The following is a 14,704-nucleotide window of genomic DNA, read 5'->3' as shown; positions in this document are numbered from 1 at the left end:
CGAGCTGGAGGGTGCTGGTCCCATACCAGCCAGACCCCCCACCCCAGGGAGAGCTAACACATGCACACCCATAGCAAGCCTGGCAAAGCTGACCCCTCTCGGCAGCCTCTCTCCCCCTCTGCCTGCAAGTGGCTGTGCTGTCTAGGAAAAGACATTGTTCTTAGACTCTTGGTCTGTAGACCAGTCTTCAGAAAAGATGGTTTCCCTTAGCCCAGCAGTTCTTGGTTTTTCGCTTCTGGTTGCAAATCATCGATTCTGCTGATTGCTGGAGGTGCAGCTGGTGACTCCCCACTCCCCACCCTCCGGGGCCACCCTGCCTATGACAACACAGGCAGGGGTGGCCTGACTTCCTTTATAGTGTTTTTACCGAGGTTGCCTGCACATAACACATAGAAGCCTTGCCCCTCATCCCAGGCAGAGAGCCGGCCAGCCCTCCTCCTCCCCTCCCCTAGACGGAGCTGGTGGGGCCACCTTCTCCTGGAGTCTCTCCGGCTGCCCTCCGCAGTGAGTATCACTCACCCTCCTCCTCTGCTCGGCCCAGTATCTCCTGTGCCCTCACGTGTGCATTGCTTCTATGGCTTCTAAAACTCAGGCTTTTGCTCATCTGTGCAGTGGTCCTGAGCACAAGGCACTTTGCTAGATGCCTCCAGCGAGGCAATGGTGAATCAGGTGGTGGCTTGCCCAGTCTTCTAGGATGAGTAATAAGACTCCCTCCCACCTACATATGTGAAATAAAAGTTCAAGGCAGTCTGTTCTGTGATTTGTACCTTACAGGAGGGAGAAGCAGGTGCTCGGGACAGGTGACAAGAAGGTGGTCAGGACTAGGACAGTGAAGCCCCCGTGAGGTCCTTGGGTCGAGAGACTGCCCCATGGAAAGGATGTCTGGGCAACACTCTCTGTAGCAGTGAGAATATGGAAACAAGCAAACTTTACACCAAGAGGTGATGGTTAAGTGAACTGTGACAGCAGACAAAACAGAACACCCGACAGCCCTCCAGTCTGACGACAGCTCCACGTTAACGGGCAAAAGTAGGCCGGGAAAGAGTGTTAACTAGAAAGCCAGATTGATAGCGGTTTGTGCAGTCCGATTCCCTTCCCATTTTTAAAAAAGATATTTATTTATTCGAGACACAGAGAGGGAGAGGCAGAGACACAGGCAGAGGGAGAAGCAGGCTCCATGCAGGAGCCCGACATGGGACTCGACCCTGAGTCTCCATGATCAGGCCCTGGACTGAAGGCGGCGCTAAACCACTGAGCCACCGGGGCTGCCCGATTCCCTTCCCATTAAGTGTGTGTGTGTATGTGTGTGTGAGAGGCTCTGTCGCAGAGAAACCGTCTAAAAGGATGCACCTCAGAAAGTGAACAATAGCCAGCCCAGGAAAGGGCTGTTTGAGCACTTTTAATTGTCTTCATCATATCGATTTGCTCTGGGGTTGTTGGTTTGCTTTTGTACATTATGAAATGTACAAAATCTCCTTTAAATTTTTAAAAGATTTTATTTATTTATTCATGAAAGACACACACAGAGAGAGGCAGAGACACAGACGGAGGGAGAGGCAGGCTCCCGGCAGGGACCCCAATGTGGGACTTGATCCTGGGACCTGGGGATCTCGCCCTGAGCCAAAGGCAGATGCTCAACCGCTGAGCCACCCAGGGGTCCCTCAAATCTCCTTTATTAACGGAAAAAGCACAGCTCTTCTATTTTCGATGACTCCTCAGTGACTGTGGCTTTGTCCTTTCAAACACACGCACCTCTCCAGTTCTCTATCACCATGAGCCGTAGTAGCTCTGTAGCCGGTCGGCCCCGCAGGCGGGCTGTCACAGCACCCGGGGTTGGACTTGGGGGGCAGCCACCAGCCTAAAGAAGCCGGAGCCCGTCTTCTCCTCCCTCTGCAGAATGAGCCAGTCAATCTGCCATTTCAGCCCCTGGCGCTGGACGCTTCTTTTTCTCCATATCTATCTGCCCCGAAGCTTCACCCCCAACCCCACTCCCCACTGTGGGGCAGGGGGTGAGGCCCTGACCAGGCTTGGCCCGCAGACGGCCGTGTAGACCGCTTGGAGACCCTGCTTTCAGGCCGGTGAGAGAAAGCAGAGCTACCAAAAAATGCAAGAAATGATTCAATCTCAGTATAGCGAATTGGACAAAAATCAAAGCAACACCCACTTTCCTGACTCACATTAGTATCTGTCTCCAACTCACGGCTGCACGGCTGCAGTGGGCAGGGACGCTGGGGTTGCATGATGAGGTGTTTTTGTTTTTGTTTTTTTTAAGTAAACACTACACCCATTGCGGGGGCCCCCGAGATCAAGAGTTCCAATGTTCCCCTGAGTTAGCCAGCCTGCTGCCCTTCCGTGATGATTCTCCTGTCGATTACTTAAAGACAGTGGAAAAAAGAAAAATAATTGTTGTATAGTAATGGTTGTCAGCCTAACTTTTCTCACATGTAGGTTTTCTTTTTCTCTTTCTTTCTTTCTTTTTTCTTTCTTTCTTTTTCTTTTTCTTTCTTTCTTTTTCTTTCTTTCTTTCTTTCTTTCTTTCTTTCTTTTTCTTTCTTTCTTCTTTCTTTCTTTCTCTTTCTTTCCTTTTCTTCTTTCTTTCTTCCATGAATTAGCAGCTCTGCCTTCTACCACCACCCGGGCTCCTGTACACATCTCCTGCTTTCCAGCTTTCCTGCCCTTGTGCATACGTTTCCCTGCCCTCGTGCAATGTTCTCTCCCCTCATTGCATGTCCCCATCCTCTCCAGCCACAAAAAAAAAAAAAAAAAAAAAAAAAAAAAGTCACTCCCTCAATGAAGCCTTCCTGGGTTTCCCCAGCACTGGAGTCAGGACTTCCTCCTACTAATTCCCAAAGCGACTGGTAGTATTTACCACGGTTGGTATTTGCAGTGATGATGTTTGAATGTGAGCTTCTTGAGGACATGGATCATGTCTCATACCGTGTTCAAGCCAAGCAGGTGTACCGGGTGTCAAGACACTCTGAGTGGGTAGCTGGGGGATGAAGAATGTTCCCTCCTTCACACCCAGCCCTCTGCATTCTGCAAAGGGCATTGCACTTGACCCTTGCCACCAGCCCTCGCAGCAGGGTGGGCTCTTGCTTTCATTTTACAGCCAAGGAAATCTAGGCTCGGCAAGGGCATGTCACTTCTTGCTAAGGTCCCACAGGCAGGAAGGGCTGGACCAAGGGACAGATGGAGGTCCATGGTGCTTCCCCCCGCCCCGTCCATTATGCTGCAGGACACGGGCAGACTTTTTAGATGGGAACAGTCACGGCCCCGTAATGAAGGCAGCCTGAGCACGGTGGTGAGGAGAGATTGGGGCACCCCTGAGCCCGGCGCCCGAGCGCTCCCAGCAGACACAGGGGGGCCTGCTTTCAGTATGTTTTGTTATATGTGGGTGTTTGCCTCCGACTCGGGGGCGAGAGGAAAATGAAAGCAAGCTTGGAGACTTTGCAAGTGGTGCAATAAAATCTTCCAAGAGTATTCTGATAGAGGAGAGGGGAGCTGGATGGAGGGCCCTCTACAGTGTCTTTTGATGGTGGGTCTTGGGAGGAATATGTTTTGATTTTACTCTTTGGCTTCTCTCTGAATTTTCCGTGGGTCAGGAGCACATGTGTAACAGCAGCAAGATAAGCCTTCATAAAAAGCCAATGTAGGATCTCAAGGTCGCAAAAAGTAGCCACAGATAATTTAAATACTAGTCCTGGGCTACTTTTCCAGGCCAGTGGCAGCAGGCTGAGAGTGTCTCCTGGGGAGGAGCTTTTGCAAACAGATGTATGGTATACAAAACGGAAGAGCATTAAGGCTTTTTTTAAAAAAAAAGTGCAGTTATTTTTACTATAGTTCTTAAAATAAATTTCATGCACAAAGTAAAATATTTAAATAGTTTACAAAACCTAAAGGAAAAAAATGAAAGTCTCACTTTCCACTGGTCATAATTGTTCAATCTTCTTCCAGAAAATGTTTCAGTACTGATAAGCAGTGAAGTGTATAACTTTTACATTTTTTTTTTAAAAACGATCACGCAACATAGTCTTCTACTTTGCATTTCTACCAAATACTCTTGGTGACCTCCTTATTTCCGTGTGAGGTCTGTTTTAATTCCATTTATGGACTTCTTGTGTTTTATTGAAAAATGTATCGAAATATTACCAATTGCTGGGTATTTAGGTTGTTTCTAGTTTTTTTGTTCTGAAAAAAAAAAAAAGCTGCCTAATGCATCTCTGTATGTAGTTTTATGTTTTTTTGTGAGAATAGCAATAGTACATGTTTCCAGCACATTGAGTGATGAGTCAGAGCTATTGTGCTTTGTAAATTTTGACAGATATAGTTTCATCCTCTGAAAAGGTTGCACAGGGCAAGGCAAGAGGGCAGGAGCGGTGCAAATATCAACCATCCTGTCACCGGCACTGGGGAAGCCTAGGAGGGCTTCACTGAGGAGGTGACTTTTTTTTTTTTTTTGCTGGCCCTTAAAGGCTGGAGAGCGTGGGGACAGGCAATTTACACTCCCTGCTAACTAGTTGTAACTAACCATGACCAAAGCCATTCTTTCTTCTTTATGTGGCTTCTTTCCTTGGGAGTTTGTTTTCTTCGTTATTATCTTTTTTTTTTTTTTAATTTTATTTATTTATGATAGTCATACAGAGAGAAAGAGAGAGGCAGAGACACAGGCAGAGGGAGAAGCAGGCTCCATGCGCCGGGAGCCTGATGTGGGATTCGATCCCGGGTCTCCAGGATCGCGCCCTGGGCCAAAGGCAGGCGCCAAACCGCTGCGCCACCCAGGGATCCCTCTTCGTTATTATCTAATTAATATTTAGTCTTTTTATGTAGGTAGAAAGGAAGCCACGGATACTAAAATATATGAACTGTTTTTTGGCTAGTCTCTCAAAAACCAATTTCCCTGCTCCCCACGCTGTATTAGAATTACATGAGCTAAGTTGGGAAGTTCCACATTTAACTGGGCCTTATTTAAAAAAAAAAAAAAAGATTTAATTTTTAAGCCCATGATTCAGAAACAAAATAGAGGATGATAAAGTCAATGGGAAAATATGGAATTTGGAGAGGGGATCCTCTGAGATGAGGTCAACACCCCTGCTCCCCATCAAACGTCCACCCACTAATTTCAGCTTCCATTGGCGATTTTCCAATCCCAGGATTCCTTCTGTATTTAGTGGGTGGGACCATAAGAAGGGCTTTCTCACCTCTTTGTACATTTCTTCATTTCATTTATTTTTTTAAAAAAGATTTTATTTATTTATTTATGAAAGACACAGAAAGAGGTAGAGACATAGGCAGAGGGAGAAGCAGGCTCCCTGAGGGGAGCCTGATGCAGGACCCGATCCTGGGACCCGGGGATCATGACTTGAGTCAAAGGCAGACCCTCAACCACTGAGCCATCCAGGTGCCCTTCTTTATTTATTTTCATCAGTATGGACTCCTGCAGCCTCACGTAGCTGGATATGCTAGAATGATTGCCATCATTACTTAACTTGGAGCCCAAATCACCTCTGATTTGGCCAGTGAGAGCCCCAGCAGGTTGGCACCTATGTCCTTTGACAAGTCCTCATGGTCCTTCAAACACCTGCTCCCTAATGAAAAAAAAAAAATCAGTTCCAGGTTCATCTCACAAGTTCCCTGCCCCACTTTGGAGTCAGATATTTCTCCACAGTGCTGCTTCCTTTTGGTGGAAGAAGGTATTTAGAAACTAAGATCTGGGTACTCAGTGCTTATTCTGCTGTGTGCTTTTGGGTCATCTTAGGAAACAGTGCCAGGAAATGTGTGTGTGAAGCACAAATTATCTATCATCTATCTCTCTATTATCTATTAATCATATATCTATCTATCTATCTATCTATCTATCTATCTATCTATCATCTATCTATCTCATCTTTAAAGGAGTTAACTTTTTAAAAATATGAGTTAACCTTGAATCCTCAAGTCCAATAAACAGCATGAGGGACTCCAAGGCATTTTTGAGAAGTGCTGGCAAGAAGGTTGCAAGGAACAAGCTGTATTGTCTTCTTCCTCACCTCCTAAAGGCCAGATAGGACTCTGAGGAGGAAAGAAAATCACTTTTCATTAGATTTCAGTTGTTTTTCCTTTCTTCAGTTGAACCACTTTGTTGAGGTTCACGTGCAAAGATCATATTTAAAATGCAGAATGTAAGTTCTGATAAGTACGTATATGCCCCTAAAATCTCCACACCATCAGTCCAGTGAGCATATTTATCACCTCCAAAGGCTTCCTTGTGCACTTTTGCACCTCATCCTCCCCACCCCCACCCCCTCCCTGCTGCTTCTCTCTCTTACCAGGAAATCACTGGTCTGTGTTCTCTCAGGATAGATTAGTTTGCATTTTCTACAATTTTATGTGAGTGGAGTCGCAGAGTATGTATGCCTTGGTCTGGCTTCTTTACTTAGCATAAATATTTTGAGGCTCATCCGTGTTGCTGTGTGCACGCTTTGTTCATCCCGATTTCATTGGGTGGCCATTCCATGGTTCACGTATCCCTTCCCGATACTTGACAGACATTTGGGTTGTTTCCAGTAACTTCTGCTACAAATAAAGCTGCTGTAAACACTCATAAAGCAGTCTTTGTGTGGACACATGCTTGCATTTTTCTTAGCTAAGTACCTAGGAGTAGGATGGTTAGATCACATGGAGAGTGGGTATATAACTTGTTACGAACCCGACAAAATGGTTTTTCAAAGTGGGTGTACCACATGCCGGGTCCTGGAAACCACTGTGCTTTCAGAAAAGGAGGTTGAGTCATGATGTTGTGTTATGGAAAGGAAACCAATAGGTTAGGGGAGGATCTATGAAGGAGAATTGTTTTCTTCTAGAAACTTGGGGTGTGGTGCTGGACATGGTTCTTTGGAATATTCTCGCTAAAAGTATAAAAAGAAATGCCCTGCTCAGGTACAGACCCTTCCTTGAAGGGAGGTGAGCTGTGGTTCCCTGAGTTATATTGAGGTGGGTTTACAGAGATTCAAAACATCAAAACACATACGAACAATAGCAGAGATTGATTGATTGATTGATTGAAGTCAGCGTGGAGGCCCTTTGCATCAGGGAACCAACTATCTTTTCTTTGCTAAACAAATCCTGGGACTTCCTTTTCCTGCTGGAGTCAGGGGACAGAGAAGATAGGGCCCGTTTTCCTATCCTGGGCTTGAAAATGGAGCCTGTAGGTAGGTGCTGGGGTTCTGGCCCCTCTGGGAGAGGGGTCCCGATGCTGGCAGATGTCTCCTCCTTTTGTTCCGCCCCCTGCACCCGGCCTCGCCACCTGGTTATGCAGAGGCCCTTCCCCTGCAGAGTCTGGACCCAGAGGGCTCTCAAGTCAGGCTCTGTCCTGTGATCTTCAGGAGCCCCCCCGGTTGGTAAAATAGGGCTGGGGGCATTTACTAAACCAGAGTATGATTGAGAAGTTGAGTCAAGAGAAAATGAGCTTATGTAAAAAAGGATGTGCTGGGAAAGCATGAGGGCCCCAAAGGGCTCTCAGGGGAGAGGTTTCTCTCATTTTATGTTCACAACCAAAATTGTTTTGAAACCTAGAATATTCTGTTTGATATCAGTGTAACATGGACTCTAACTCTTGCTTGAGATCCTTTCTTTTCGTATAAACAAACAAATTTAACATTCAATTTCCACCTTTAGGTGTGTATTACTGTTCTTTTGTAAGACACCTCTTTTTGATTGTTGCCCTCTCTTTCTAGAAGCAGGCTTGCATCTGGTCCATCATGGTGCCCACAGAATTCACAGTGAGTACAGCCATGCCCCTCAGGCTCCTCAAAACGCACTCTCATCTAGCCTGTTTTGGGGGGAGTGGGAAGAAACCCGCTTTGGAGAGGGTTTCTCGGGGTGAGATCTCTGCCCTGTATGGGCAGTCGATTCCAGCACGGAGGGCTTTACAAACATGAGAGACCAGAAGAGCTTTGGGGTATGTGGTGAAGCGAGAGGAAACTGCTAGTTTAGATCTTATTAACAGTAAGTGTTTTTTTAAAATGATTTTATGTGTACAGACACATAAATTGAGACAAACAAGGGTAAAGGTCAATCCATAATTCATTTTGAAAAAAAAAAAAACCTTGGTGAGCCCATCAGTAGTGCTTCTTGCATAACATGCCAGAAGCTTTATGAAAACCACATAATGGTATAGAGGCGTTCAACCGGTACAGCTGCACAGGGCCCTGGTCCTTAGAGGGGCCACCTGCTTAATTTAATGCTCTGCTGTCTTGAAATTCTTAACACATTTTGAACAAGGGATCCTGAAAACTATGTAGCCTGCCCCAGTGCTTGTGCATGCACATGCACGTTGAGAGGGTATGAATGTGTGTGTGCGTGCGTGCGTGCGTGTAGGTGTGTTGGTGCTTCATGAGCAGAGGATACACAGCTTTCAGATGACCCAGAGAAATCTGGACCCAGAAAAGTTTAGGAGCCTCTGAGGACCTTTCTGAGAGTGTGGAATAAAGAGGACAAATTAGAATCATTCAGAGTTTGATAAAAGTCTTTTGCCCATCATCGGTCCCAAAGGGGTCCTACCCCATCTGAGCGCTTGTTACATGTCCTGTAAATGTTCCTTTGCCTCTGTGTGCCCTCCACTAGGAGGTGGGTTCCACAAGAGTGGGAACCACGTCTGACTTATCCGTGCACTTTTAGCACGCACACAGTACCTGACGTAGCCTATGTGTGCGAGAAAGATTCTTTGAATACAAGTATCTATCGTGTGATCCAAGCAGATACTCTCAGAAATTCCTACTTTCCATGCATACATTTCTCCGTCTTGTCATAGACTTTTGGGGTGGGGGAGGGTCACGTGGTCCATGCCTCTGCCATCCTGCAATCCTCCAAAGGATAGTCCTTGACCTAATGGTATCTGGTGTCTCCTTGCAGAACCTCATCTCTAACATATCTGATGACTACAGCTACCACTCCACGTCTCCCGTGGATGACTACATGAACTTCCCTGATTTATTCTGTCAGAAAGGCCACGTCCGGCAGTTCGCGAGCCACTTCCTCCCACCCTTGTACTGGCTTGTGTTCATCGTGGGCACCTTGGGCAACAGTCTGGTCATCCTCGTCTACTGCTACTGCACCAGAGTCAAGACCATGACCGACATGTTCCTTTTGAATTTGGCAATTGCCGACCTTCTTTTTCTCTTCACGCTTCCCTTTTGGGCCATCGCTGCCGCCGACCAGTGGAAGTTCCAGACCGCCCTGTGCAAAGTGGTCAATAGTATGTACAAGATGAATTTCTACAGCTGTGTGCTGCTGATCATGTGCATCAGTGTGGACAGGTACATTGCCATTGCCCAGGCCACGAAAGCGCAGACCTGGAGGCAGAAGAGACTTGTGTACAGCAAAATGGTTTGCTTCACTGTCTGGGTGGTGGCAGCCACACTCTGCATCCCGGAACTCCTGTACAGTCAACTCAAGGAGGAATCTGACATCACCATCTGCACCATGGTTTACCCTAGTGACCAGAACAGCAAAGTCAAGTCGGTTGTCCTGACCCTGAAGGTCATCCTGGGCTTCTTCCTCCCTTTTGTGGTCATGGCTTGCTGCTACACCATCATCATTTACACTCTGTTGCAAGCCAGGAAGTCATCCAAGCACAAGGCCCTGAAGGTGACCATCACTGTCCTTACTGTCTTCGTCCTATCTCAGTTTCCCTACAACTGCATTCTGTTGGTGCAGACCATCGATGCCTACACTGTGTTCCTCTCCAACTGTGCCATTTCCACCAACGTTGACATCTGCTTCCAGGTCACTCAAACCATCGCCTTCTTCCACAGTTGTCTGAACCCCGTTCTCTATGTCTTTGTGGGCGAGAGATTCCGCCGGGATCTTGTGAAGACCCTGAAGAGCTTGGGTTGCATCAGCCAGGAGCAGTGGGTCTCATTCACAAGGAGAGAGGGGAGCGTGAAGCTGTCATCTATGTTGCTGGAGACAACCTCGGGAGCTCTCTCCTACTGAAGGGTCTTTGCTCCGACATGGACGGGCCTTTCAGAAGTCATGAGAAATACAGCTATGGCATCTGCACTGATGCTACCAGAGGGAAACCAATGAAGAAGTAAAAAGAAGTGGGGGAAAAAGAAAAAGCCAGAAAGGGATGAATTTGGACAATTACTTCATTTAGAATTTCCAAGCCAGAGTTTTCCAAATTGACTGACTGTCCCATGAGACTGTTGATTGGTCTTGGCTGCAATGGCTGCAATTTTCAAAGGAGGACCAACACACGGTCCTGCGGACCACACTGGCTTTGCCACTTGCTTTAGCATTAATGCAGCTACCTCTAGAGGAGGCATTTGACATCCCCAGGGTGCTGTGAATTGCTGTAGCTTCAGTTCTGATGCCACGCCTTCCAAAAGGGGATGCAGAAGCATTGGCCACTGCCACCAAAAAGTCCACAAAGCCACAAGGTTTCATGAAAACTTTCAGTTTGGGGGAATTTCTACCCCTGGATTTGGGCCTGGTGCCCATCCCAAGTTTTAGAGATTCTTGATCTAGAATCTTTAAAAAAAAAAAAAAAAAACAAACCTCAGATCTTCTCCTCTGGTCTCCTTGATCTGTTCTGGGCCAGTGAGGAACCTTGTGACTCTTCTGAAACTTTCTGCATGACTGGTCAGTGAGCCCCTGGATGACTGACTATACCAGCATGTCATCCGATTCTCCAGGCTTCTTGTGTCCATTTCTGTGCCCCGCCAGGGCTTCCATGACTCCACAGCTGGCTGCAGCGTTGACCTGCACAAGGACTCCGCTTGTCCACTCATGCTGCAGGGGTTGTCAGCCTGTGTAGGGATTCTGAGAGTCCTAGTTGGTAGAGCTGTCCCTGGCTCTGTCATGGGCTCACTCTGCCGAGTGGCTTTTGTGATGGTCTCCTTCGTCTGCTCCCTATAAAAAGGATTGTTTCATTGACCCTCTTGCTTCTGAGCTTGCTGGAGGGGATTTGGCTCCATGCTTCTCCTTTTCTTACTATAGAGTGCTAGTATGTTCAAAGGCTTCCAATTTAGAGATTAGGCTGAAAAAGTGCTTTTTGATGACTGTGTAAAATACCCATTACTTGTCACTTTCTTCATCGTCTTTGTATTTTACAAGTGTCCAATTAAAGATCCAATAGTCGCATTAGAGTGTGAAGAGTAAGACTGGAATAAGGAAATAAAAATCTTCAAATACCTTAAAGCCATCTTGACTGCCCATTGTTTTTTGGTTTTAGATTTTATTTAAATTCAAGTTAGTTAGAGGTATCTGGGCAGCTTAGTTAAGCAACTGACTTTTGATTCTGGCTCAGGTCGTAATCTCAGGGTCATGAGACTGAGCCCCACATGGGGCTCCCTGCTTGGCAAGGAGTCCACTTGAGATTCTCTTTCTCCCTCTCCCTCTGCACCCTCCCCAAATAAATAAATAAATAAATAAATAAATAAATATAAAAAAAAACTCAGGTTAGTTAACATATAGTGTACTATTAATTTCTGGGGTAGAATCCAGATATTTATCAGTTGCATACAATACCCAGTGTTCATCACAACAAACGCTCTCCTCAATGCCCACACCTAGGTACCCCACCCCATCTCCCCTTGGCTGCTTGGTTTTTATCTCTCCTCTGGTCAAGCTTATTTGGTCAGGTTTGTCCCAACTAGTCCAGTGGAACTTCCAAGGCAGGGCTGGGGGCGGGGCAGTGATTCGAGCAGTACACAGACCACCCCCCCCCCCAGCTTTGCCACTTGCTCTAGAGGAGGCATCTGATTTTCTCAGTGTGCTGTGAATTACCATGGTTTCAGTCCCAAGACTGTGGCTTCCAAAAGGGGCCCAGAAGCAGTGGACTTGGCCACATGATCCTCCTCCTCCCTGTCCATGTCTAATGTACATATTAGTGAACAATAAGGGAGCACGAGATGAGCAGTGATACAAAGGCTTTGCTAACTCATCCTGTGTGTGGGCAGGTGGGGATGAACCAGCATCGGTCTGGGACCAGCACAGCAACATGGGCCCCAGTGCAACAAACACCACTTACAGCTGAGGGGAGGTGAGGTCCCTAAGGGCAGTGTATGGACACAGCCATTGCTTGGCTACCATTTCCAGGAGACCCTGGGTGGCTTTTAAGGAACTTGGGAGAGTAAGTAACAAGCTTGGGCCAAATCTAAATAACATTGTGCAGTTAGGTGAAATGAACCTGACTGAGTTTGGCTCTTTGGATACTGTGCTTCTGATACTGTGTGTCATGGGGACACCCGTGGAGCTGAGGAAGTGGGGAGGGATGGAGGAAGAAAGGGGTGAGCCACGATTGTGCTTGCTGGGTCTACACTCGGTCTAGAGTTACTTAAGACACACCGTAATGGAGGGACGCCTGGGTGGCTCAGTGGTTGAGCGCTTGCCTTTGGCTCAGGGTTGATCATGGGGTCCTGGGACTGAGTCCCACATCAGGCTGCCCGTAGGGAGCCTGCTTCTCCCTCTGCCTGTGTCTCTACCTCTCTCTGTGTGTCTCTCAAGAATAAATAAATACCTTAAAAAAAGATACACTGTGATGGAGATTTAGTAGGAGTTAAGAGGTAATGTACTTTTGATCAATGCATGTTAGTTGGAAGAAACAAAATGGAACACCAGGGACTCCACCTTTCCTCCCTTTAGGATTTGTAAGAAGGGGGATGAGGAATGCCCTGAGAATGACAAAGCCTGGGTCATACCCAATGAGCAATACTCATGCCTAGTTCCAATGGCTTCCATTGGGATATGACTGTCACTACTGCAAAGTCCCAGACCTAACACAGCTCCAACACTGGATTAGATAGACTGCAATTGAATCATATGATAAAGATTTTAAGTATGTTTTATGGCAAATTGTCTTACTTTTTAAATGATTGCATACATAGGACCATTTCACATTCAAACGAATCTAGGTTTTGGTAGCAGATTTATCCTAAGATAAAAATGTTGGAAGAACCAACATGGGGAAACCCATGAGGAGCTGTGACTCACTCAACATTTCTAGGAAATATGCTGTGTTGAGTACTTTTTGAAATACAGATAAAAAGGTTATCATATCTAATTACATTTTACTAGAATTCCATAAATGAGAAAAATCAAGAAACAATGAAATATGATGTGTTTTCATTATCAAAAAAAGAGATCGTCTTTTTTGACCAAAATTTTTTCAAAAACTGATTTTAGGTCAACACATCACAACATGTACACCCAAGTGGAGTTGTTTTGAAGTAGTCAGTTTGGATGGCTGGGGATTTGTTCTTTGGGGGCTGTCTTTCAGGACAGCAAAGCATTCATTCATTCAGCAAACATTTGTGTACGTACTATGAGCCGGACCCTCTCTACTCTTTGAGGCTGTAACAGGTTTACAATAATCCTTTCTCTCAAGATGTTTATGTTCTGGCAATATGGAAAAGCCAAGCGCCGTGTGGACTCAGGTATGGAGGGCGGTATGGAAGCCTCTGTCAAGTGATATCCCTTGGCTGAGAAGCATGAGGAGGCCTTTGTATGGCTTAAAGATGGGTATGGAGATAGTTCCCGGGACAAAATGCACACGATAGCCTCTTTGGGTGAACCTCTGAACAAGCATCTTTGGGTGAGTTTCTGATCTGGGGTATGTGCCAAACACCCTCACTCCACACGTAATGCCTTCTATGGAGTAGATACACTACAGTGAACAAATAAACTTGTTAAAATTTAAAACTGGTCATTTCTCAAATGCATATTTCCCATATCAGAACTCAGCTGCCACAAAACAAAACAAAGTAAAGCAAAGCAAAACAAAACAAAACAAAACAAAACAAAACAAAACAAAACAAACCCAGAAGACTGGCAGCCTGGAGTCATAAGATGGTGTGTCCTGAGGGTGTGTCCTGTGACCTATGGGCAGCCTGAGAAGAACCGGTGGTCGAGGGAGGGCTGGCTAGAGCAGGGTGGACACAGTGCCTTCCCCTGCCTGGAGAGTAGCTCAGTTGCTGCCTGTTGGCTCCTGTGAGAGAGGTGTGTGGTCATAATGTCTTCCCTTTGGCCATAGCAGTTATTGCAAATAGTCCTGCACGAGGAAGCAACCAGCCCCACTGATCTGGTGGCCCTTCGCTGGAGGCCATCACTGCTGTCGTGTGGTGGTGATGGGAAATAGGTCCATGATGGGCTTTAAGGCTGTCATGAAGCATGACACCGCTGGACACCGACTTCCTGCTCCAAACAAATGAAAATCTGTCACACATGTCCAGATGGGTCTTTTGTGTTTGTAATTTTTGAGCGGTAGTTTGATTTCCCAACTCTGATTTGGCCTTATAAGTTGAAGCTTCCCATGGGGTCCAGGTCCAGGTGAGCAAAGCATCCCCAGCCTCCCCCTACCCTGGTTCCGGTATTCAGAGATGTTTGTTCCGCACTGGAGTGGACCTCTCTCCACCGGAGCTGCTCCTCCTTCTCCTACGCTCTGGTCAGTGCTCTGCGCTCTACACAGCTTGGAAAAAGGGGAGGTAATACAGCCTCTAGCACCCTCACCTTCCACATTTTAGATGCTCAAAAGAAATCTCCCTCTTTATTTGACAAACCGTTTACTGTGCATGATCAGTGAGTACCGGGCTGTAAAGTGTGGTCATCATCACAACCAAGATGCCACAGTACTTCTGCAGGGCAGTCTCTTTCTCCTCCGTCCCATCTGCCCCTCTTTTTGCAGTTCAGGTCTGTGCCTGCATCCTCCTGGGAGCGGGAGTTTTTC

General features: G+C 46.5%; 1 protein-coding gene across 1 annotated transcript; it reads left to right on the top strand.

Annotated features, from left to right (window-relative positions):
- Positions 1-382: 382 nt before the first annotated feature.
- CCR9 (C-C motif chemokine receptor 9) lies at positions 383-11,182 on the top strand. Its single transcript, XM_025989847.2, has 3 exons — positions 383-504; positions 7,713-7,757; positions 8,890-11,182. Exons 2-3 carry the CDS (start codon positions 7,737-7,739, stop codon positions 9,970-9,972), a joined length of 1,104 nt encoding a protein of 367 aa, XP_025845632.1. The 5' UTR covers positions 383-504; positions 7,713-7,736; the 3' UTR covers positions 9,973-11,182.
- Positions 11,183-14,704: the final 3,522 nt, after the last annotated feature.

The sequence above is a fragment of the Vulpes vulpes genome, chromosome 9, assembly GCF_048418805.1.
Source record: "Vulpes vulpes isolate BD-2025 chromosome 9, VulVul3, whole genome shotgun sequence".
Lineage (NCBI taxonomy): Eukaryota > Metazoa > Chordata > Mammalia > Carnivora > Canidae > Vulpes > Vulpes vulpes.
The sequence above is the reverse complement of the archived record's forward strand: the minus strand, read 5'-3'. Positions and strand labels throughout refer to the sequence as shown.